Source organism: Stegodyphus dumicola, chromosome 6, assembly GCF_044657685.1.
Source record: "Stegodyphus dumicola isolate Sdum_Otavi_A_Nest chromosome 6, ASM4465768v1".
Lineage (NCBI taxonomy): Eukaryota > Metazoa > Arthropoda > Arachnida > Araneae > Eresidae > Stegodyphus > Stegodyphus dumicola.
The window spans coordinates 144,580,133-144,607,435 of NC_140773.1; the positions used below are offsets into that span (position 1 = coordinate 144,580,133).

The window sequence follows — 27,303 nt, forward strand, 5'->3', positions numbered from 1 at the left end:
GGCGTGTGGCAGCGGTGATCTCCAACAATGGCGGCTACTCTGGCAACTGATTTTGGAAGGAACCACACTTCGCAGAAGTCAATAAATTTAATCATTTGATAGTTGGTCAACATGTTATCTACTAAATAAATTTTGTTGTAATAGTTCTTGTTTTTCTTCGTGTTGCAATTTGGGTGGCCAGCAGTGTATTTATTAGCCCAAAAGGGAGGTATGTGCCAAATAGGATATTACTCTCGAAGCGGCATTTTGTGTTGAATCACTATAAACGGCGTATCATTTTTCAAATTGTTGCTACCAAATATTAGAGCTTTGTATTATATTTAAAGAAATTAAATAATAAAGAATCTACATGAATGTGGGCATGTTTCTCGCATTGTGAAGAAACGACGGTAATTTAAAACCATTCAGTTTTGAATAACGTAACACCCGAAAATAGGCACCTTGAAGACCAAATTTTGAATTTGTTTTATTATCTATTTCATATTTTGCAAAACTTGAGCGAATTTTTGATTGACACACTCAATGACTTCAAAGCCATCAGTGGCAACACTGTACAGAATAAAGCATTTTTATCTCCAGCTATCCGACTATCTATCGGAAATTCTAAACATATGCTGCTTTACATATTTTGGTATTTTGCTGTTGAATCGAATTTTATGGGGCATAAGCGATATTTAATAAATAAAGTAAACACACAAAACGTTAATAATAAAGAGACAAAAAAAAATCGCAAAGCCATCTTAGTAAGAAAACTGAACATTGATATGATAAACTGAGAAAAGACTGAAAAGAGTAGAAAAATAAATGCCGACGCTTAACGTTGAATCGGGAATTTTAATTGAACTCTATTATTATTGGCACTTACGCCAAAAAAAGAAGAAGAAGAAAAAAAAAAAAAAAAAATGTTACTAGGAGTGAGTGTAACAGCAGACTGGTAAACTGCGAGCTCAGCGAGAGTGTTAAAATCCTTAACAAAGCCTTTTGAGTGATTGTTAAAAACTGAAATCTTTCAGGTTTTTTTTCCCATATTTTGTGCGAATTTAAGGAAGTTTTATTTAAAAACTCAGCGATATAAAAGCTATGTGTTCCCCCTGGGAAAAGAGCAAGTAATTTATGTTCTAAATTAAATCAGAAAAGTTAGCGATATTAAAGAAGCGTGTTGACACCAGACAAAACACAAGATACTTGTCTTTCGAATTTAATCAATAAACCGAATTATCTGAAAGAAATGTGTCCGAATTAAAATATTTTTATATTTCACGCGGCAGTGTGCTGTTGCTCAGCAAAGCGTAAGATAGTATTTAATTTTTCTTTCAAATTTATTTTGTTATTAATTAACAAACTAAGCAATACACGCTGATTCCTTCCGTTCCAAATTACGTTAGCTGGATACACTGCAATCATTACAGATTTCTTTCTCTTTTTTATAATAACTATTTTAGATGGCTGGCCGCGCAAGTAAATAATTTCTATAAAAATGGAAGAAGTTAATCCTTTACATATATAGAGTTATTCATTTGCCATACAAATACATACATATTAAAAAGAAACAGTGAAAGAAAAAAAAAACATCTCGACAATATTTTATAGAAGTTTTATTGAAACACTGGGAAAAAAGCGGAAAAACTTCTGAAGAGGCAGAAGGATTATGGTTCAAAAAATAGAGTGTACAATGTCAGATCTAACAGCATAAAGGGTTTCGTATGGCATTCGGGAAGGCAAAGAGTGATTCAAATCTGACATGGATATTATATTAGTACATAGTTGCATGACATATAAAAATTTTCAGAATCCACGAATCACCACGGAAAGAGGCATTTTCAAAAGCTCTTTTTCGGGGTACTTAAGAACACTAGTTTTCTTCTAGTTTTGGGCCGAATTCTATTCCCGAGGCAGCTTATATCAGGTTTCTCCAGGGGACAGTTTGCCTCAGAAAATCTTCAAAGGCATTCTTCCCACAGAAGTTCACCAGCAACCGAATCGGTAGATGGCAAACTCTTGTTGATCGTATCAGGTCAATTCACAATAAATGGGCTGGTTTCTCCAGGTGTAACGAACGCTTTATGGTACTTCAGGATTAAAGCGGCCACCTCGGTCAATCGCCAAAATCGGAAGATTAGCCGCCGAGCTTGGTAAATATAATCTCTAGATTTTTAACCTGCAACGAATTTGATCTTCAGACAGTTTGGGATGCGATGCTTTCCTTGCGTTGTCATCGATTCTGTAATTTGTTTTCCCCCGTAAAATGTTTAGCATTTTAACCTTATAGTCAATGCGATACATTCCAATGACTTCAGACATCACGCGATTTGTGTATAGCTAATGTAAACAAACAAGGCCATTCTTCCTGTTCTTCTCTTGTGGAATGTATCTCAGAAAATGAGCAGTAAATTTTCTCATATTCATAACTGTGTTGGATTTTCATGTTCTCTTCTGACTATGTTATATCGTTAATTATTTTTTTTAATGTTGCCAATTTTTAACTTTCTGAGAATTTGAAAATACGATTTAGGTTCTTCGTGATATTGTTCATTCTTTCGTATTCTTTATTATTAACGTTTCCTCTAAAGTACTGATCATACTTAGCTTGCTATCAAGTGGGAAAAAAAAAAGTTTTCTTCCAAGAACATGAAATTTTGCATACCAAGCAAAAGTGTAAAAATGGCCACTAAATAAAATTATTTATACAGAAGTTGTGATTAGATGATGAAATAAAAGACAAAGAGGAACGGCTCGCCAACACTTGGATTCATATTTAGGAGAATTCATGTGGCAGCAGTATGTAAGATGAGACATATTTGTTTCTTTTACAGCAGCAATTACCGAATTATTGCCTCTGAAATGTAAATAAATGTTACTTTCCCAAAGGTAAATCAATATTATTTGAAGCTAAAATGTTACTTATTATGTTTCCATATTGTGGGTTTTCACTTTTTTGGAGGTTGCCATAGTGTTTCTTAATATTCGCCAAATTAATTTTAAATGTCGCCAAAGCACATACGGTGGCCGCTTTAATACTGAAGAAACCGTTTTTTATAAAGTTTTTCACCAAGGGATTCCTCTTTTTTTTAAAGCTTAACCATTAACTTTCTCCATAAGATAATCTTCATAGCTTTACTTTAGTTAAATCATGGGATACACACTCTTTCTTTTTGTCTCCGAAATGACTACATTCGAAGTGACCGCCGTTATCTTTTCATATGTGTTACGAAGAAATGCCTCATTCCGTCACAAACACAACATCGATCAGAAAGAAATGCCATTAATAGATTATAAGATCTATGGCGAGAGAGAAATGAAAATAAAATTATTCTAGTAAGTTACATATACAAGGGTTAATATATACAGTGAATAATCAGAATCACCAGAAATGTGAATATAAATAAACAGTTTAATTTTACGAAAATTTAGAATTAGGTTGCCGAAAGAGTTTCTGTGAACAAACACAATTTTCTCGCAATCGCATATATATATTACAAAACGAAAAGTACTTTTATTTTATTATTAATACCATTAAGTTGATTCAGCAATGGTACATTTATAGGCGTTTGAAAATACCAGGCTATGTAGCTCTAAAAGTCTACAGAAATACAACAATCGAAAATAGGCTGTTCCATAAATCCAGCATTTTTTGGATTATTTGTTATTTCCCACGTATAGCTAGCTAAAAGTATTCTGAATGAACCCCAAAAAGTCGAGATTTAACATAGCTTTTACCTGTAGAGAAATGACCTAAAAGTCTTGGTTTACGCTGAGGCGATAACTTGTCTGTTGTACCTGAAAGAAAAGATTCATTCCTACTTATAAGTAGCAGAACATGTGCCTTCATTTTTAATCATCATCAGGACATCGTTCTTAAAGACAGAAGCCTTCCTAATGGGCCTTGGTATAAAGTCACCAGTACTTTATAAAGATAAGTTTTTAATGTAAAAAAAAGAACTTATATAAAGCAATTTGGGACTTCATAAGTCTCCTTCCAGCATCTCTGGGCGGGACACAATTGTTAAGATTTCTTCTGTCTAGATGAATACTGGCACATCTGCATAATGAGGTCCACACCTAATTGAGAGGGCACCACTATCAGGGTGTCTGGATAGAATGATCTTTTCATCTAGTGGAGGGGCAACACTGAGTGGCTGTACACAGTATAAACAGCAAGGATAATTTTGAACAGATTTGGCCAATTGTTCTGTGATGCTGAATTTATAGGACAATCAGTATGCAAAAGTGACATGTTTTAAGAGATAGAAAGTTAGATACAAAAGAATTGGCCATTCAATACGAACTAAGCAGGTTACAATGAGAATTAAAATTTAATCTGTATAAATGACGGTGTTATAAATTCAAACATATTCTCGAAACGATTTCTCATATTCTTTTAATTATCACTTTAGGGTATTTCATGACATCACTGTTTCAGAGAAGTTGAGAGGGGGGACATCCCAATAGTCAGATCTTGCTCTATTTTCAAGAATAAAGTTTGACGAAAGCAAGATGGGCAAGCGAATTAAAAAAAATATCTAAGAAAATCAAAAAAGTAAATTCTATCTTACATAGTATGAATTGAACCCTATTATGATACTGCTAATCCCCTGAAATAACCTCTGAGTCTCTTTCTCAAACCACAAATTGTTTTGATATTAGTATTAACTCTTATTACAATTCAAGAGCATAGGAAAGGTTTCCAGTGAGTTTTCAGCATTATTTTGGAATACATAAATGGTAAAATAAATATCTAAAATTTTAGAAGGATCTAAATATGAAAAGGAACAAAAATCGCACAAAGCGAAAGTAGCTGATGCTATATGGACAAAGGCCTGTCTGTAATAGTGGAGAGATGCTACGGGTTTCTTTTTTCTATTCTAAATAGCAAATTTATCTATTCCGGTATTTCAAGAAAATTTTAATTCCTGTCAGATTCAGCTGTGTTTCTAGAGGCGTTTTAACTGCAAATAGTCAGTATTCTTTAAAGCTTCTATGACGAAATAAGTATAATAAAGACAAATTTAATTCTAATCGTTTTAATAAATTTATTGTATATAAAGGACTAACTAAATACGTGCGAAGACGCTTGCATATTCACAAAGCCTACAGAGCATTTCTCTACGGGCTGCTCTCATTGGAGGAAACATCTGCTTGGCGGTCATATTTGGAATGGCGAGTTATCGCCCTGTAAGCGTGGTAATTAACGCAAAACAAACGTTACTTCATTCGATATTTTTTTAGTTTATGAATGAAAGCTTAGAGGAATTGTGTGGAATATATTTTAAATAACCTACTGATCTTATTAATAGTTTATTTGTATTTGAATTTAAGTTTTTAAAAGTACGTAATTGTTTTACAAGAAAAAGGTGTTTACATGGAGATAGCATATGCACTTTTCCGTCATTTCTGTTGTGTAAATTTCGATAGCGCATTAATTTATACAAATAAAGGAATATTAAAAAATTAACCAAAGGAAAGCATTCAGCAAACATTTAAGGGCGTCGGATACCTATTCTTTTTACCTAAATTATGAGTAAGTATAACTAAAATTATATTTTATTCCATTATGCGCTATTTCTATTGAAATGCTTTTCTGGATCTTGGATAGTAATCTTGCTACTGGTACCCACTACAAAGAGTACAAACCAGTAAATAAAAATAAGAAAAATTAAAATTAACAAAAATTTGTTAACACCACAACCGAAGGCGAAAAGACAAAGTCATTCAATAAAGTTAACATAAAAATAAATCCGTGCAAAGCAGAGTTTATGAAAGCTACGAGCGGGCATAGAACCGGCGATCTAGAAGCCTGAGATCTTTTCCCGCGCACGTTAACGCTAAGCCGCGGTTTCTCCGAGGGATTATGCCCACATTTTGGTACACGACGCTCAAATACAAATTGTAAAGGCGATGAACCAAAAGTCGCCAGCCAAGAACTAGATTCTGTAACCCTACGTTTCCTGTTTTAACCAATCGGAGCAAACAGCAGCAGAAACGATCTGTAGGCTTTGTGAATAAGCAAGACGCTTTTGGATTTGGACAGACAGACAAAGTAGACAGATGTCTTTTGTTGCACCCGCTAAGTCTTTCTGCACCGATAGGCAAAAAATCAAGCATAGGTGCGAAGGAAAGGTATATAGAAAGGGGGCAATTTCGTATTTCAGAGGAGAGTAAAAAGGAACTTCATATATTTTATACGAGTTCGAAAGACCAGGAAGAAAAGATAGGACAAAATAAAGTAAAAAATAAATGGCCCAAAAATAACGGAGAGGAAAAAAAAATTATGTTTATAATTTAAAAGAAAAAAAGGCCTATAGAAAGAAAAGGAAAGGAATTAAGAGAATTTTGTTAAACAAACAAACAAACAAAAAAAAAAAAAAAAAAAAAAAAAAAAAAAAAAAAAAAAAAAAAAAAACAAAAAAAAAAAAAAACCCACGATTGTGTCTATGAGTGTAGTCAAAGGAAGTTATCATTTACATTAAATAGAGTCTTCCAGGTGTGTGTAATGAGTGCGTTTTGTAAAGCTGAATAGATGTGAAGATGGGGGAAAATTAATAATAAAATATAAATATTGAGGGTCCAGTCACATAACAGTCTAGTTTAGAAGCTAACTTTTGCTATAACAGGGAAACTAAAATTTAAAAATTTTAAATTAAACTTTTATTTTTTAACATGGGAAACAATATGTTAGCCTCTACCTTGAGACACAGTAACAGAAGACACATAAGATCAAGATGCATATAATATCATGCAAAATTATACATTAACTTAAGTAACATCATCAATTGCGGTTTCCAACGTATTCATATACTCAGAAAACACCATCAGATAAAATCATAAATCTAAACAAGGCGAGAACAAATCAGCAAAAATAAATAAGTAAATAAATTACAGAGGTTTTTTTTTATTTTAATATTAATTAATTTAAAAAAATAAGCATTTTATTTATTTATTAAGTTAATGGTCATAATTTATTATATGTGTACTATTTTATCAATTTGAGGCGCACTGTATTAATATATGTTTTTAATTTAAATAGATAGGAAATATAGATTAAAGGAGCAAAAACTACAAATCTATACATTCATTGAGGCCCAAGATCCTGTTTTTTGCCTCTCGAGAAATTCCTCTAGGGGGCCGCAATGGGTAGCGCTAAAAGACTACACTACTGGTAAGGGCTACTGATAAGGATAGCGTGTCTACGAGATGGTAACCAAAAAACAAAAACAAAAAAAGGAGCCACATGATTTAAAGCAATTATTAGGTATTTAATGCCAGAACATAATAAAATGAGCATAATAAATAAATGAATTTAAAGGTACTTTAGTGACAGATATTTGATTTAGCTTAGAGAAAAGAAGTTTTACTTATCTGAATATTCCGTCTTGGTGTTGTAAAAGATTGCAAGGACGATAAGGCCTTTAAATACCGGAGAACTGTCGGTTTTGAGAACGAGACAATGTAGAGGATATTCGCGAAAATTTTTCTTAAATAAATTACCTTTTTCTGAAAAAAAAAAAAAAAAAAAAAAAAACTTTGAAAATTTAGGAGCTCTTCTAAGATCCTGCCTCCATCGTACGTGATCAAAGCGCCCCCCTCCTTTTGGACGCGACTCGCCGTGGAATAACTCAATTCGGTTACAGTTTAGAAACTTTATGAAACATAAGGTAGAACAAATTGGAGGACTAAACTGAACAGAAATGGCATCGACGACACAGAAGTATTTTAATTTCAGTTTTTCAAAATTTCTCGTTTCTCTCTCGCCAGACCTCACACATCTCTTAAAACTTTTTAAGAGATTATGAGATAGAACAGTAGTACAAATTGACATTTTTTGAGTAAAATTACAAAGTTATGCTATAAATATTACACAATGAAGTTGAATTTCGAAAAATACATTCTATTCAAAAAGTTGAATAGAAAACTACTGTTACAGTTCAAGAAAATAGCGACGATTTCCCATGGATTTCGTACAACACTTTTCCATGGCATAGCATGGTAAAATAAATATTTAGAATTCTATAAGTGACTAGGTGTAAAAGGGCAAAACATTTTAATGAAATAAAAGGACAGCATATGGCAGTGTTATTATCAACACCATGCAATATACTTCCCACGATAGCTATTTTAATGCATTCTTGCCAGTTTCTAATATATTTATTTTGTCTATTATTCCAAAACAATGACATAAACGAAATTCTGAAACACACATTTATTGCCATATTCACAGAGGGAAAAAAATGGCAAATAATCTTTATATATTTTTTGTAAAACCTTAATAAATAATCACAGTTTACTTGTATAAAGGGGAGCGGAATATTTTTGCAATAAAAGCAACTATAAATTCTAGGCTAAATCATCTTCTTCCAGATATAGTTAATGAAAAATTATAAAGCGTTAATGGGATTCATTCTTATCGTGAAAGTTCTGATTCTAATCTTTCTTCTTACTCGCACTTCATCTAGGAGATACAAGCACCATTCTTACTTTTTAATTCTGTGTTATTTTGAAAGAAATATTTTGTTAAATATGTGTTTAATGTAGTTTATCTGCTCTCCATGAATATGATTAGTGGGGCGTATTGGTATATCTCTGCGTAAGAGTAGAAATGTTATCTCACAGATACTGCATACGAATATTTTGGCCAGGCTTGGGGCCTCGAGAGATAATAATAGAAACTGACCGAAACGATGTAAGTAGAGACAATCTGACAGCTAAATACCAGATTTTTTTAGAAATTAATCGAAATAATATCATTTTCTTAAAGGCCTTTAAAGACTTGCTAACAATAGCATGTCTATTGTAGATATGTTATGATTTAGAAACCCTCCGTGAAATTAAAACTCAGTGAACTTGGAATAGTTCAGTCCAAACAAGTAATATTGTGAATTCTCCAAGACGATTTCCCACGATTACTGATGATTTTGAACTTGCGTGAAAGTGATCATCTCAGAAGAGTGACGTTCAATATTCCTGTTTATTCAAATTTTCACAAAGCAATCACTTTGCACTCAGGAAGAGATTCCACTGCAACCTCTATATATGGAGCAATGGAAATAAATTCTCTTTGATATCTCTGTGATCGCTCGTACGTGTAATATGTCCATAAGAAAGGCGCTTCAGACAGTTTATCTGATTCCAGTTTTAAAACTGCGAAATGTAATTAAAGGAGGTTTCAATTTTAGACAAGATCAGAGGCAATGCTCAACATTTCTCAAGGAACGTAACGCTGAGAGAACCAATTTGCTAAGCCAACAAGCACTAATAGTTAGACCTCAGCGAATGGCTGGTTGTTTTCGTGATTTTACTCACATGCAACTGGATATAAGCTGATTTACCTTAAAGAATCCTTCACGAAAGCAGGTTCCTTGGGCAGATAACTCTCATAAATTTTGCCGGAAATTAAACACACAATCATTCTCAGATGCAATATTTTACTCAGAATTCCAAAATATTGCAAGCAGCTGAATCGATCTGAAGGAAACTAAACGATGAGTGGAAGCCTCTTTTGCCAACACGAAAGATTGCAGACTTCTGCTTATAATTTTACTAGAATGAAAATGACTTCGGAAAATTTAAGGAAATGTTCCGGTCGATTTCAAGGTGTAACAACAGAAGGAAGAGCAGAGCGTTCAGGAAACATGTCTTTGTAATTTCCGTAATAGATATTCCACAGTAACTTCGAATAGCGAATTTTTTGTCACAGGGGCACTTCGTGGCTAGGCGGGATTCGGGAACTTCACAGTAAAATATTTAGAGATCAAGATAATAAAGTACCAGTTTGGACGCATTTTAATAAGAAGACCCGACGTTTCCAGCTGGGCGATAATGTAAAGAAAGCTGCATCGGTATATATACATAATATATACGAGATAACATATAAAACAGGTAACAGACCTTTCAGGAGAAGGATACCTTTAGCCTTCTCCATAAATATATCGAATAAAAAAGTTTTGATAATACCTTACATTTTTATAAGCTAGCTGTAAAGGTAGCTTGACAAAATAAACAAAAGAAAATATTTCAAAAAAAAAAAAAAAAAAAAAAAAAAAGTCTTTATTACTTCAGAAACTTACTTCTTTATTACTTCAGCACCATTAACTACAGCATTTATCTGGGGAAATTTTGCATGTATATTTGGTATCTGCATAACACAAGCATCATTCAACAAGCAAATGTGCAATATTTTATTATGGCCGTAATTTATGTTCTCGTAGTCAATGAATTTCTGCAACCTGTTCCTAGTTTCAACGCATTCCGTCATCTAAAAGGCAAAACAGGTAAGAAAAAGATGTTCCTAGTTCTCAACACGTTTCAAATTTAGCATACATATATATATATTTTTCCAACTGGAAGTGCCCAGGCAGAACAAGCAAGCATCTGCTTGTCGCCTATTCCCGCCCTTCCCTCCGATTAACACATGACCGATAGATTTTAGGAATTTCCAAAATGAGTCGTACGAGCCATTCTTTCATCGATGTTTTTCAGTACTTGCTTTTACATAGAGAGATCTTTTCCTCTCTTTTTATCTAGCATCGAAACTTCAAGTTTATGACCCTAACTAACTATTCTTACCGAAGTTACTAATCCTTTTGTTGCAAAAATCTCCAAGAAAGGTAATTTTGGTTTGGTTTAGTTAATTATGGCAAAGCACACTCAGACTATCTGCCTAAAAGGGAGGGATGCCTTTGTGGAGGACTTTCTAAGGGGAACTGGCTTGCATACAGGTTACACATGGGGAAAACCACAAAAACGCGCATGCAGCTAGCCTGTTCACCTGGAATCGAACATAGGTTGGAACTACCAGCGGTCAGCAATTTTACCGCTTGGCCTTCCAAGAAAAGTAACTGCACGCAGCAAGTATCACACAGAGAACTTACCTAATTAAATCCAATTAAACAAGTTGAAAAATCTTATTTCAGATTAATTTATGTTCAAATAGTTTTTTTTTTGGTGCATTTTTAGCCACTTTTCCAATTGCCAAATTCAGTTACAGTCACAATTTAACATTTTTGTATTTTCACTTAAATAGAGGTAAAATTTAATTATCAGTAGGGGGAATATAACTATTTTTAGAAAGGGGCATATTTCCAATGTGCTTTTTATTTTTACCGTGTTAGTAAAGTCAACCACTGAATGAGTGGCTAACGGCAAAGAAATCTGGTAGTTTGTTCCTGGCCATTCACCTAACTAGCTACATGGAGTTTTCCCGTGGGTGATATAAATAAACGTGAATTTTCCTTAAAAAGCTCTTTCAGAAAGTTTGTTCTTTGATTACGGCAATCTTTGATGAAAGCATTCTTCCTTCACTACGTAACTCTCACATACTCCGCCTCAATTAGATTAACCAATCCGTCTTCTCACTAATAAAAACTTTTTGACTGCCAAGCCTGAAGAATCTAGTTGTTTTAGAAACGTGCAAAACTGTTCTTTTATGAGATTGGATCAGAACCGTTCCCTCACAGAAATGAGTCGGCTCCTTTTTACGACTCACCGCTTGTTAACAACAAACTTGTTTAAAAAGGTCCGGAACAAGGAGTGAATTAAGAGCAGTTAGCGAAGATGAAGCTAAGAGCAGTAACAGTCGAACGAACATTGGGATCGGATCCGGTTAGCGAGGCTGGAGCGAAAGGCAAAAAAATTCGAATGATCCGTTGGATCGGATGAATCGACTCAGTCAAACACCAACTCCCTGAACTGCTCTTTCAGCTGTAGTTTTGGGATTTCCTAAAATTTGTTTTCTACGTAGAACTAACATTAAAATTCTGGAATAAAATGTTTTTATAAAGTTGGGAAAAATAAAAATTTCACCCAATTTTAACATGGGGCCATAAAAATTCTTTTCTCAGCGATATAGAAATTCAAATTTCCTAACACGTTTATAACAACTCTTTATAACAAGCTCTTTTTTTTGCGAATCAGGCATTCACTCGTTCAATAAAGTGAATCAATTCGTGAACGGATAGCAGATCTTTTTTCCTGGCATGCTTAAAACAAGAGCTGTCCGTGAACTGTACAAGAGCTACAACTCCGTTTTCTGAAATCGTAATAAATTCGCTCAATGAAATGAATTGGTTCCGGAGTGTATCGTCCAACTCTAATCTGTCCTACAGCAGGAATTTTCAGAGACACTGAAAAACAATCAAACAAACAAAATACATACAAAGACTGAAACCAACTTTGCAAAATATATTGCTTGCTTTTTTTTGAAAGCATAATGTGTCCTATAAAGAAAAAGGTGTGTGGAAAATTACGGAAAAGATATACTACAGATGTGCTGGTGAATTAATTTTACGAAAACTAATGATGTACAACAGGGAATAAAACATAAGAAGATACTTTTAAGTTGCAAATGTTAAAATGAAATTCAGATTTAAAATTTTGTGTTACAGCACAGCCTCGATCTACTTATTTTCTTGCATATATCGCTTCATCTGTTTTATCAGAAATCTAATATTTTACTGGATTTTTAACATTTTGTTAGACATATAAAATAACTGAGTTTTGATTAATAAAAACAATACAAATTTTTAAAAAATAAATGTGGTTTGATTGAGCTCCATACTATGCAAATTGCAATTCAGAAGATATACATGCATCTTTTTGAAGAAATGCAAATAATTTGTATTATTAAATTTAATGAAAATCATTAAATTTGATATTTTAACGAAAATAAATTAAATTTCGCTAAACCTGACAGATTATGGGCAGCCTGTTCGCCCAATATTTTTCCCTTTGTTGCAGCAGTTTGAAAGATAGGTTGCATTACTACAAAAAAGAAAAAAACTACCTAATACAGATAAAATTCTTCAGTTTCTACATGCTTTTGTTACACTGATAAACATTTTCCAGCCTCTTAAAACAAAAATTCCTAACTTTTTATCGGATTTAATTAATTCCGTTAAAAAAAATCCTCCATGAAAGCGTCCTTTCCAGAGGCAGATGGGCTTAAACCGCCAACAGTCACTAAGTGTTCCAAGAGCAATTATGAAATTAAGGTTAACCGATTTGACGATTGATTCCGACATAAAACAAAAATTTAAAAAGCTGCCTTTAAGCGAATGCTGGTTAAGTCTGTCAGAATATTCTAAGTTGCCACAACGAGCTGCTTGTCTTTTACTTCCTTTTGCGATGTACTTGAACGATGCTGGCATTTCATATTATGCTTCAAATGATATATTTTAACATTGTACCTTGCATTAAAAGAATTTGAAGTTTGAAGTCTAAACATATCTAAGTCAACTAAAAATGTTATTTTTTTAATACTATTCCTTTTATTTATCTAATTTGTGTCATTTTCATAAAATCAAAAACTAAAAAACCTTTTTTAATACATGTGATTTAAAAATAAGAATAAATGCTTATCTGATTATCTATGCTTCCAATTAATTTATCTAAAAGCCCAAATTTATTGTTCCTTAAAAAGTATTCCCCGATTAGAACAGTTCAGGGGAAAAAAAAAAAAAAAACTTCCTTAGACAATCCTCTTGTCCGCTACGATTTGTATTAGTGTGACAATACTAGCACCTTGCATACTCTACATCATAGAAATGGACAAACCGCTCTTTTATGGGATCGGATCAAAACTATTCGCTCATTAAAATAAATTGGTTCCTTTTTATGACTCACCGCTCATTAACAATAACCTTGATGAAATGTATCTGGAATGAGGTGTGAATTAAGAGCGGTTGGCAAGGATGGAGCGAAGAGCAGAAAGAATCAAATGAACAGTGGGGTCGGTACCGGCTAGTGAGTCTGGAGCAAACGAATGAACTGTTGGATCAGAAGAATCGACTCAATCATGGAAATCAAACTTTTCTGGCACGTCCCCTCACCCCCCCAAAAGACCTCCTCTCTCTCTCTTTTTTTACAAATCATGCGTCTGCTATCTGAATAAAATGAATCAATTCATGAACGAACAGCAGATCTCTATTCCTGGCATACTTCCAACAAGAGCTGTTAAAAGAGCTACAACTCTGTCTGCTTTAATCAGAATACATTTGGTCAGTACAGTGAATCACTTCTTTGCATCAGCTTGAATGGATTCTCCAACTCTATAATTTATATCTGCCCATGTGGTAAAAAGACTAACTCTGTGATATTCTTCAGTATGACGGTATTCTAATTTGGATTACACTCTTTATATAATAATAAGTTTGCATTGTATCACTGAAAGTACATTTTGCTGTGTTTTGCTTAAATCAATCAACCAGACTACTAACTATTCCAATGGCACTCTGTCTTTTGGAGCTGATCAGAAGTGTTTTTGCCACCAGAGGGAAGCTGGAGAATGAATGATGCTAGATGGCACAAGACCGGACAAGCAGCCCTCCCTTAAGAAGTGCTAGTAGTTTTCACTAACCTCAAAAAGACACCTAATTGTTTCCCTAGCAGCTACTCTTTATATATCTCTATCAAAATTATACAGAGACTTCACTGTTTTATATTAGAATTAAAAAGGCATGTTAATATACAAAAAAGATACTCAAGTCTTAGTGTACTTTAGTAGTTTCATATATTGGATTTCTAACAGCTATTTTACATATGTAGCACATGTATATAAAAGATAGGAATTTATATATTTCTTCCTTTGAAATGAGTCTTAATAGACATTTTAAAATTGTTTTAATACATCAAGCATTTATTTATCTGTTCGGGAGGGGGAAGAAGGCGAGAAAAATCCAGCAGTTGTTAGCTGAATTGAAAATCCTAAAAGCAAAATTTTCCGAGTTTCCTTTTAAATGCCAAGTAGCATTTACCAGCAATTTGCAGTTAGGCGAAAACCTCTGTAAGGTAATGCTACTAATAAAAAGAATCCAGAGATGTGCATTTTTGTGGAACAAAACACCTCCTTGCAAAGCAAACGTAACTAGAAAGTTTACACTTAAAATCTGTATTTACCTTCATAAACATTGTATAAAATGAAAAATTTTTTATACTTCATCCTGAAGTTAAGTATTCACATCTGAGTAACCTCCTCCTACAGTCTTCGTTTGATAGGTAAGATGAAAGGGTTTAATCTTTCACAAGAGTTACTAAATTTTTAGATCTTTTTCATGGATCTAATTAATCATATTATACACCAGCAATGGCATTAATGCAATTTTAGTTGCTTTCATAACAAAAATATGAAATATGAAAATTTTTTATACTTATGTATTATCCTGTAAACCATGAAAGTTGGCTAGCATCGAACTACGAAAGCTTGCGGAGATACCGCCAAAGTTGTGGCAATTTTTCCTGCGGAATTGTGAAGGAATTGACGCTTTCTTATTTAACAAACAATCAGCATTCAAAATGCTTTTTTTTTTTTCTTTTTCGATTCATAAAAGTACTTTTATTGATTACTACTATTTTGTTAAACTTTCCAATTTTATCAAAGCTGTCTTTAGAATGTCATGACTATAAATTTCAAGCAGGTAAATTATTAGTGCTTTTTCTGCCATATTCAGCTAATGATGTCATGTTTGTTAATGCATTTATTTACTACTATTTTGTTAAACTTTCCAATTTTATCAAAGCTATCTTTAGAAAGTCATGACTATAAATTTCAAGCAGGTAAATTATTAGTGCTTTTTCTGCCATATTCAGCTGATGATGTCATGTTTGTTAATGCTATTTTGATAGTAGGATCTCACAACTTTGAAAATAATCCAGTGCTTGTTGCTCTGTAGAAGAAAGGTCAGAAATTTTAATCATTTTTTTCAAAATGCAAGAATACAGCATAAACGTTAACTTATATTCTTGTTCATAAAAACAAAAAGTGGTTTATCAAGAATCAATTGGTATTACATTAAACGAAAGTGCAAATATTATGAGCGAGTTGTTATGTCATGCTTATCCATAAGGGACACTAAATCATACTGCTTGGTGAGAGTTTCAAGGGTGGTGGGATAATACGTAGGTACCAAATTTTCATATGAATACCTTTTGCATCTTATAAATTGCCCTTTTACAAGTATAAAGCACAAAGTATCACTCCAGCTCCCCCAGAAGTTAAAAATATACGTAAATAATAATCTCAGTTAAGTTATGTAAGTTAATCTGCAATCATGCAGAATAATTAGTGAACAAAAAATTTTAAGTAAATGAATAACTACTGCAATTTATAAGTTCAACAAATTAACAAAATTTACTTATCCCATGAGTTTGAAATATTTTATAAAACATCATTATTATACATACAAAAAGTTTCAAGATACTTTTATCACACGCCATAGGGCTAAATCGCTCACTTATTGTGCCAGGAATAAATTATTTCTAAATGCAAAATATATAACAACTAATGAAGAAAAGAGATAATTGGATGAAAATATACAAATGTGTAAATACAACACAATCTCCAAATATAAACTAGATTAAAAACAATATAAATTTTATAATTTTTTTTCACATTTTTATAATTTCATTTAAAAGCTTGTTTAAACCAAAAGTGACATTAAGAACTGTACACAAACAAGGCATTTTCTACAACAGACACAATCAAATGCCCTTATTTCACACAATGCCTTAGTACCTTTTATTTTCACATCTTTTAAATTAGGAAACAAGATTTTTTCTAAAACTTCCTTCTTGCCTTTATTACATGTTTTTAACATACAATTTTTGTTTAAAACTTTTTTAACATCTATTTTTTAAACAAAAATATAGAATCAGATGGTAGGTAGGAAAAATAGAAGTGCATATGCAATTTTTTACAACTGCAAAATAGTATATATTAAATACATACATATATAAATATTTTTATACATCAAGATTTCCTTATGAGATCTTTCCTGATTTTGCAACTGAACTCTCCATTCTTTTGGAAAATCTAATCTTTAACCCTTCTTTTAAAAGCCACTGAAGCAATGCAGTTTTCTTTAAAATACATAAATTACTCTTTACAAAAAAAAAAAAAAAAAAAAAAAAAAAAAAAAAATGCCGCATTTAGCTTTTCTTTAAAAGGGGGGGGGAACTCCTAATTAAAAACACCAAGTTTGTCCTACAATGCCACTCTTGATTCAAACATAATGATACAAAAAATAAATATATATATACATAATTTTTTTTGACTTCGCAATTCCCAAACATATTTGCTAAAAATAAACATAAAAACAGATTTTGCATAGCTCAATGTTTTTAATAAAATCCAAAGCAAAAGAAGGAAAAAAAAAGACATACATGCTCACTTATCCAATAAACGTAATATTAAATAGTTTTAAACAATTAATATAAAATTATTTTATTACACAAATAATATATAGAACAAGATGTAAAACAATATTACAAATTTTTTTTCCAATGAAATAAAAGATTATGTGCTTTATAAGTAGCTAAAAAACTCATATATATACATATTACAGTGATATATACAAGTTAAGTCATTTTATCTAAATTTGGGTATACTATTTAGCCATGATTGATGACTCACTGCTTTCTAAATGGGTTAAATTCTTACATTATTATTTGGGACATAGAATTACTATCTTAAGAGTGCCATTAGAAAAATTAAATCACATTTGATTCTTGATTTGTGCGTTCTGCCATTTCTACAAGCGAAAGCTTAAAAATTATAGATTGACTTAACATTGGTTTAAAATATCTGCTACATTAAAATGATTTGTCGATGTTAAAGAAAGAGTCTAATAATAACATGTGTAAACACTGAAAAGTGCACGTAAAAATATTGTGTCATTGGGATAAAACACTTAAAAGTTTTATAAAGATGACAGAGGAAGGAAAAAGTACGTATTTGAATATTTACAAAGCATAAATCATTTATAATCAGCAATCAGAAATTCTGTAAGGAATTCATAAAGAAGCTCACACTGCAATAAGTTCATTGAGTATTGCCATGAGAGAAGTTAAAACAACTGCAAGACTAAGAACAACAAATTTTATACAATTCATTATAACTGATTGCCTTTGATGAAAATATTTGCATTTGCAATCACAACTCATTTCAGAATTCTTCATTCCAAATAAAAAATTTAAAAAAATCTAATTACTCAGTTAAAAATTAATAAAATCCTTTCTCAAACTGCTCAAATATTGAGCATAAGACATTTACAGGGCTTGCACAGCTCAAAATATTACAACTTGAGTCATTTTGACAACTTTCTGAAATGTTGCTGAAAGACATTTCAAATGGATAAAGATCAATTTTGCAGAAACAAATAATGTACATGTATGTAAAAACTTAAAAGCTTTTATGGTATTTTGTCTTTGGAAGTGTTAGCTTTCTTAGCTGCTGATTGCATCAATAACAGTGTATATAATTGAATAGTACAAAAGATTTCTGGTAAGCTTGTATGTTTAGTTTTTCTTATGAAATTCAATGGACTATAATTTACATTAAAATTCATAATTTGCCATTAAATGGAGGAAGATATAGAACATAATTTTTTATAAATATGTTGTTTCACTGGAGACCATAAAACACAAGTAATTTGAAAATAATTTGTATAGGGATTTCAATCTCTACTAGTAAGTTGACTGCTTGGATGTTTTCATAATTTTCTTCATGTGTAACAACAGAAATATGAGACAGTTTTGCTTACAAAGTCCTCCCTGCAAATAGCCTTTGTCTGCTTTGTCATAATAACTAAACAAAGAACTCATTACAAGTTTTGTGAAAATGACTATGATGTCAGGTTGTATCTTAAACTAAACAAAGATCTGGCAAAGTTATGATTAAATCACATTACATTTTGATAATGCTTGAAATTATTTCTAGCATATTACAAATCAATTATAATATTAGCTAGTCCTCATTAAAATGTTTTTAGCCAAAGCCAAAACCTAATCGCCAATCGATGGCACGCACATTTCCAAGGACAAGATAATATGCAAGTACCACTTTTAATTTCTAAAACTGTTCTTAATATCAAAGCTATTTATGTAATATTCAAATCCATTATGTAATTATAAATATAACTGAACTTGCATTAACAGATATTTAAACTGTCATGAGAATATGTAATTTGTTTAAAATATTGTATCGCTGCACCATGAAAAAAACTACAATTTTCCTTCAGTATATTTATCCTACGAGAAATGAAATTAATAGGTAATATGCTATGCTTACTTATGGCATGTGTAATTATTAAATATACAAACAGATATAAATTATTTAAACAGGTGATATATTTTCCCATGGTAAATATTTTACCACAGGTAATATATTATCATAATAATATGTTATGGTATATATTACCATACCACAGTAATAAATATATTACCTATTATGATACCTATATTACAAGAGGGGATATGTTTATTTACCTATGAGGGAAAAAAATGTTTACCATACGACAATACCGCATTTATAATATATTCTTTGCCTCATTTTGAAAATCTTCACAAAGAAAGATGATATTACTCATATGAATGAATATTTGGGCTTTTAAATGCAAAAACACTTTTGCTAAAATGCTAGATGACATAACACCTACAAAGTTTAAGTCTTCAAACCAGAATTTTTATGGTTTTATATGATCTCTCATGTATATATGACTAATATAACCCTTTGCCAGACATTATATCAACTGAGTGAATTTTCATCTGAGGGATTTTTCAGTAATAGCAATTTATATGTGGTACTATTTTCCTATTTTTGTTTTCAAATAATTTTTTTTTAATTACAAATAATTGCAAAGATCTTACACAAACTAAGAATACTTCTCAGTGCAGCCTCTGTGATTTTCTGAATGCAATAATCATAGTGGCTTCTATGGTTTTTTTTAACTGTGAAAACTGTCTGAAAATGGACTACATAATGGAAATTTCGATAACCTGGCAAAAATTAGAATTCACTAATTGAATGAAAAGGTGAGCAGTGTTTAACAATTGCACTATCCCATTTGCAAGTATAATTACTGTCTCTTATTTAAAAAACTGTCAATCAGTATTAAAAATTTAAAAAACTGTCAATCAGTATGTAACAGAATTTCTGATATTTTACATTTTTTTTATAAAACATGAATGAATTAATTTTTATTAAAGACTGAAACAGAAATACACAATTTTACAATCGTATCTGTTATTGTTCATGATTTTCACCTGAGATTAAAAGATCTTTCAGAATTTTGCCTCTGTGTGTTTTTTTAGTTACTTTTTATGAATTTTATTTGAAAAACTTTCAGAATCTTTAAATACTTAGGTCTCACAGACATTTTTTAAAAAATGATAAATAATATAAATAAAACTTTGAAGGAATTTCTAATCATTTAATAGTTTCAAGAGTTCTTTCCCCTGCATTTTCAGAAAATAATATCACTACTGCAGCATGGTCTCCAGAACTGCTTGAGACTAGTTCATGAAAGTAATTGAGAACTAAATATATCAACATCTATACTCAATGTTGTTTGTTCTTTGTCTAGTTTCTATCAGAAAATGTAGCCATCTACAAAGAAAGAAAGATGTTCATAAAGTTGCCTATCTCCTTGTTTGAATCAAGCAATTGAATGCTCTGCTATATAACCTTAGATAAGGCTTCAAAATAGTGAACTTAATAAAAAGTTAGCTCCAGAAGATAAGATTTTTATGGGGGGGGGAAGACTGTAAGAGATAAGTATCTATCTATTCAGTTATCACAGCTCTTGGTGGCTTGTTGCAACAACATGCTTTGCCAAAATAGCAAAAACTTTTTTCTGTTATCCATAAAATAAAAAGAATATGAACAAGAATTCTGGGTTTTTTTTTTCAGACATGGAATCTCCCATCCCATCAAAATGTAGCCTCTAATAACCACCCTGCTGGGGAAGAGGAAGAGAAAGAGACAAATATTAACTCTGTGCAGAAAACATTCTCAAACTTAAAAAGAAAGTTTCAGATTTCTGAATTTTACTCCTATTGAACAGTGAAGATCATGGCAAAGACTGTTCTTTAATGCTGCAAAAAATCCCCCCCCCACACATTTAGCATAGTTCTGTAAAGTGTAAGAAATCTTACCAAATTTTTGAAAGATATTTAAATACAGCTCAACAATAAAAACAAGATAAAAGATTTGATAGCAAAGTACTATCTTTGTTTTGGATTTCAATAAGATATAAACTTCTAGTGTTGTTTGTAAAAATACCAATTTCAACATTCTATTCTTTATGTAACTGCTGGATTTTCAACAGTTACAGCTATAAGCAAGAAGTACCAAATAAAATCAGAAGTGGAACTGGAAATGAATGTGTTAATGAAAAGGTGAGCAGTGTTTAACAATTGCACTATCCCATTTGCAAGTATAATTACTGTCTCTTATTTTTTATTTGTTTGTTTTTTACTTTTTAAACTGTAAAAGGTCTTTAAAAATTAGAGTCATTAAAAGAACCAGAATGACTTTTTGGAAGCAAGAAGTGATAATTTCAAACTCTTAGGAATATAAATAGAACCTTAAAAATTTATTCATGGTATTTCTGAGTTTTCATATCTATTTCTGAAAAACCTTTGTAATATTAATAGCACTTTAATAATATATTTATGATGTTTCTGAATCTCTGTATCTCTTACTGCAAGTTCAGTTATAGAGCCTGCTATATATAATGAAAAGAAAAAATCATTTTAGAACGTAATAAAATTTATATCAATTATATAAAAAAGGACTATTTCAATAATAAGATGAAAACGACAGTAAAATATAGCTGTACCAGCCCTGTGTGAAACTAAGAAAATAAATTATTCATAAAAACAGGAAGCATAATTTTATTCACATTTTAAAGCTCTTGAAAATGCGGGGAAAGGGTAGGAACATGAAACTTTTTTTGTTTCTATATTTAGTATTTCAGTTCCAACATCTTTCTTACTCTGAGCATGATATGCAAATAGTTATAATTATTTCACTTCTCTGATGATAAAAATCAAATGGCCTTCCAGTTCACAACAATGAAAATAGAAGCTGTCATATATACAGAAATCTTTTGCATAAAATAATCCAACTAAATTAAAACAATACAAACACATGGAAACAACTGTAATTTTATCCTTTTCTGATAATTTCTTTGTTATATGACACAGGCCTAAAAACACATGCATAAATATGCATCAAAGGATTCCCTTTTCTTTAATTTCCCTTTCTTTAAGAAATACCTATTTAATTTTACATTAAGTATTGCATAGACTGTTTTGAACATCAGAACCATATTAAAAAATAGTTCTGTTGATTGTTACTAAAAGGCAACATCACCACACACCACAATCCACATTACATAACTTATAATTACATCTAGATATTAAGGAATAAAAATTCAAAAATCTTCTCATTTGGTAAAGATCTGAACATACTCCAAGAATAGGCAGAGTGGTCATATAAGGATATTACTTCACTAAGCACAAAATATCATAATTGCATTATTCATCTTGTTTTTGATATTTACAGGAATTTATAAACATTTCAAGTCAAAAAATGCTTATAAGCTTTTTTGTACTGTTATGCATTATTAAATCAATGTGTCCATATTGTTTACTATCAAATAATCCTGAATATATAAATTGTACATGTAAATTTAATAAAAGTTTTTGTTAATTGAATATTTATACATACTTCTGCAAAATTAAAAAAAATTCCAATCACATATGATGAATCATTCACTATATAGTGAGGAAATGGTAAAATTAAATATAAAATAATAACTAAGATATTAATGTATTTCATTTTGAAAAACAATCAACCAATTTAGAATTTCCCAAAGTAGTAAGAATATTTCACATATGCATCAAGTACAGATGCAACTGTTTTTGCAAACACTTACGTGATTGATTAGCATTTTAATGCTCTAAAATTCTACCGAAGAGATGCACATGCAAAACCTGAACTTTTTTGGCACACAAAATAAATACAGAATTACATATAAACTTACCCTTTTCAAATACTTTTGTCCCCCCTAACTGAAAACACTCATAATTAAGAAATCTGAATATAGAGCATAATATTACTGCAAAGTATAAAGAGAAAAACACACTCTATTACTAAAATATTTCTATTGTACCTTATCCAATAATGGCTGGGTCAGAACTATCAAAGGCCGATTTGACAACATCAAAGCATGCTTTTTTATTGTTAAAGGTTAAGTCGACAATGTCAAAGGATATTTTATATATCCTTGATAAAATATATACTTGACTCTGGAACTAATGAGCAATACCTAATTCATCAGTGCTGTATATATATTACAATATTTTTAGTACAATTGGCTCACAGGAATTCTTATATACGTATTTTACCCCTCCACTTAAAAGCTCCTATCAGTATTTATTTCTCATAGACATGTAAACATGTTCTTGCATATGTATTTCTTCCTAGCATTATTTCGTGCATAATGTAGTACATCAAAATTTTATGAGATAAACAGAATATACTATTGATTGCATTTTCTGTGATATAACTACAAAAGAACTTCAAGGCTAATTTATATGATAGTAAATTAAAAAGGTGTAACTATTTGAAATGCTATTTGTTATTTTAAGCTTTAGGATTTCCTTTTTGGAGCGGGGAGTAGCATATTTTACAAACTGGAGAAGTTGGAGCAATAAAAATCATGGCATGTTCAATATACCTATTTCATAAATACTTTTAACAGAAATGTTGAATTATGTGAAATTTTCTCCTTTGAAAGAGTATGAAATTTACAACAGCAAGTAATAGTAAACACAAGATAACATTCTTTCTGCCTGAAAATTCTGAATGAAAGAAGTTAACAGTTAGAAGAGTAAATTACTGATGTGCAAAACAGTAAAAACATATAATACTTTCTTGAATTACTGATTCACAGAAAGTAGTATATTTTTGTTTACCTGTCAGTTTCAACAAAATTTGAAAATAATTGATAGAGATTTTAGACTCCTCCCTCTACTACAAATCTAAATACTATAATTTTCTCCCCATTTTAAATCCTTTAAAAAAGCAGAAAAAATATCTGCCACAATTAAAAGAATTTTTTTTTTGCGGGGGGGGGGGGGGTAAAATAATCCTAGAAGAATAAATACGGGGCAATAAAAAAATTGCTTTTCCAATTTATTTTAATGATAGTAAGTATAAATCTATGTGAAGTATTTAAAACTAGAAGATAATACAGATAAATGAGTGGCTTTTAAAAGTTAAACTTCTGTTTTAAAAATTAATTTTAGGAACTTCATTAATGACTTAATCAGTAACATTTATACTTTTGAATTGCATCAAAACAGTACTAACCTTAAAACAATTTCAATAATTTAACATTTATAGTCGTGGTAAGAAGCTCTTTTAATGTTATGCTGCTTTGCCATTTAGAAGTGTAAAAGCATTATTTAGAAAGATTCCAAGAAAATTCCCTCAACATTTTGGGATTAATAAACTTGTTACAACACATAACTGATTTACATACACAGAATTTATTTATTTTTTTATCAATTTATTTTTTATTGTATATATTAAAAGTTGCAGATAATTAATGCTTCAAAGATTCGCTTAGAATTTCAATTTCAGATTAAACTTTAAATTAGGTGGTACTTAGAAATTAAGAAATTTAAAACTAAATTCACTTAAAGAACTTTAATATTAATTTCCTAAGGAATTATACAAGTATTTAAAGGTGTTAAAGTGAGAACACAATGCTGTGGTTATTCTTTTAAGTATCTTTTTTGTACATGCTATGTAAATAGTCTACAAGAAGCTAAAATGTTTTATAGGCATAAGTTTTATTGTATTTCAGTAGTAATATGATACTTCCATTAGTGTATTTTTTAACAGTTACTAATTTTATGTTGTTCTAGTTCCAGATATATAATGAGCTTCTCTCTACTACTTTGAATGTTCCTATTTTATGACTACAGTAATAATTTCCAGCTACTGCATTGTATTCTTTTGCTACTGTGGTCTCACATTTTATTGTCAAGGCACTTTTGTGCAATTTATTTTAAGGTCAAGAAATAGGTTTACACTAGTCTATAATTTACTGAGAGATCTCATTGAATACACTAACAGCTGAATAATTTACAATTAAAGTTCTTATTTGCAATACTGATTTATGCTATGCTTTTTATACACAGTTTCCACAGATACATGTGCTAAAAGATAAAATAATATAAGAATATTCAACCACAGAAAAAAAGAAGCTAAAACATAAGTATTCATATTAAACCAGAAGTTAGTATTTTCATTCATTTAAAAGTGTTTAATATCAGTTAAGAAAATAATTCAGTTATTAAACAATTTATAATTAATAAGCAAATTTAATTCAAAACTAACAGGAAAAAAACAATTAATATTTTACAGCATAATGGAAATGTTTGATAAACTTTGTTCTCACTTTTATTTATGTTAAATTAGTTTTTAATTTTACCAGGCCTTGGATCACTCATTTTTCTACTAGTTTTAGAACAGGCTTTGGATTTGGACTATTCACTCCTCAAACTATATTGAATGTAATATTTCTTGTTCTTTGGCTGTATCAAATTTTAAGTATGTATACATGCATCTATTATTTATGTACATGCACTGGAATCACTATTATGTGCAATTTACAACATGATGATGAATTTGAGCATTAATATCAATATTATTCAGATAAACAGACATATTAGAAATATATATACATACATTACTTGTCTGATCATATTCTTACATTTCAACTGACCTGTCTGATATGTAACTAAATATATATATATATGATTGATTAATCTTGAGACTGATAACAAGAATTTTTCAAGTAATGATCACGCAATTTTCTATTTTCATACTATAACCGTAAAATAGCTTCCTCAAATGAAAACTAATAACCTTTACAGTGTTTAAAGTTCATGAGATAATGGATTAAAAAATGATCTTGTATACGATTAAAAAAAAATTAGTTTCACTTTTAACATATATAATCCTATCCCTTACCCCGCAGTTGCTACTCATTTTTTTTTTTTTTTTGATCATCACAAATATTGTGGGATAAAATGGTAGAAGCTTAATACTTAAATATTACAGGAGGGAGAAAAGAAGCTTTTGATTGGAGCATTGTCTAAGCTTCTGTTGTTTCATTTGATAGCTGTGGCACATAAAAAGGATTGACGAAAGTGAATCCAGCAAACTCGTTGCCACTCAGGTTGTCCAGTACAGAAGAGTCAGCAGGGGTCAATGTTATTTTGGCATTTGTGAAGACGGGATCAAAATTTTCACCCGCACGTGCATTCCTCTGCAGCAAAGAAAGGAAAAAGAAGAACAAACTATAGTAAGCTGCAATGCTAAATAAAAATACAGCAGAAATAGTAGCTAATGTTAAAACATAAAGAGTGCTAAGTTATAAAAGTAGAATGCAGTAAAGCTAAAAATTAAATGAATATTGCACATTGCATTGAAATAATAATGTGACATATAAAGCAAGGCAAGAAAAGGAATAATTTTATATGCCTGGTTACATAATAGACAGGGTGTCCACAAAGACCTTGAACAACTTTAACAGCTTGTTATTTGGGAACGGAACAACTTATACCTTATGTACTGGTCCTGCTTTCATAAGCAAGGTTTAAAGTTTTTGTGGTGAGTTGCACAGCCTTGACATGCAACAAAATAACCTCCAGTTGACAGTCCTCCAACTGTAGGCATATGTAATTAATCTATGGATCAAGGTAAACTATAGCTATTATTGTTTGTTCACTGAAAGAAAAATCATCCTTAAATTTTATGCAGCATCCCACACCAAACATTCACTTTTGGGATGTTCCACTTCTAAACTTTGATATATGTGTAATAACACCACAAAAATTACAGCACTACTTCTTATTGGGTGCTCACAATAATACGGTAAAATTGTTCAGGGATTTAGTGGACATCCTATTATATTAGTAACACGTAATGTTAGTAAAATGCATGAATTCATTGAGTAATATTGATAATTGTTTAAAAGTAAGATGAGCATGCAGTATCAATAACCAGTGCTAAATTCGTGCTAGTGTGCTATGTATGAAAATACTGTTTTATTAAGAACTCAGTCACTGAATTAATTAAATTTTTTTTAACAGGGTTCGTACACATTTCCTTACATGAAAATTAAGGACTTTTAAGGACTATCAAAGAAAAAATTAAGGACCTATCAGCAAACAAAAAAAATGAATAGAATAAAGCAATTATCCATACAACCGACTTCATGCTTGTAATTTCACTTTAAGAAACTAACAGAAGTGTGTATTATGCACTATTATTAAATTCAATTTAATACTTACCATAAAACAATTTTGAAAATTAAACTAACTCCCTACAAGTATGAAGTAGATAACATTAAATTAGGAACATAATTTCTTGAAAAACATGTATAAGTGTATTTTACACTAATAACAGTTACTATTTTAGAGATTTACATGATTATTATTTAACTTATTTGATAT

The 27,303-nt window shown here is 30.9% G+C and overlaps 1 protein-coding gene across 2 annotated transcripts in view; it reads right to left on the reverse strand.

Annotated features, from left to right (window-relative positions):
- LOC118201536 (protein kinase C, brain isozyme-like) overlaps positions 1-27,303 on the reverse strand; it is a 435,934-nt gene that overhangs the window by 19,986 nt on the left and 388,645 nt on the right. The window contains exon 16 of one of the 2 annotated variants that reach the window (XM_085818955.1): positions 1,579-26,114. The exons of the other annotated variant lie outside the window; for it this stretch is intronic. Within the exon in view, the coding sequence (XP_085675081.1) occupies positions 25,941-26,114 (174 nt within the window). The 3' untranslated portion in view covers positions 1,579-25,940. Of the gene's footprint in view, positions 1-1,578; positions 26,115-27,303 lie in introns of those variants that run through there. 2 annotated transcript variants of the gene reach the window in all.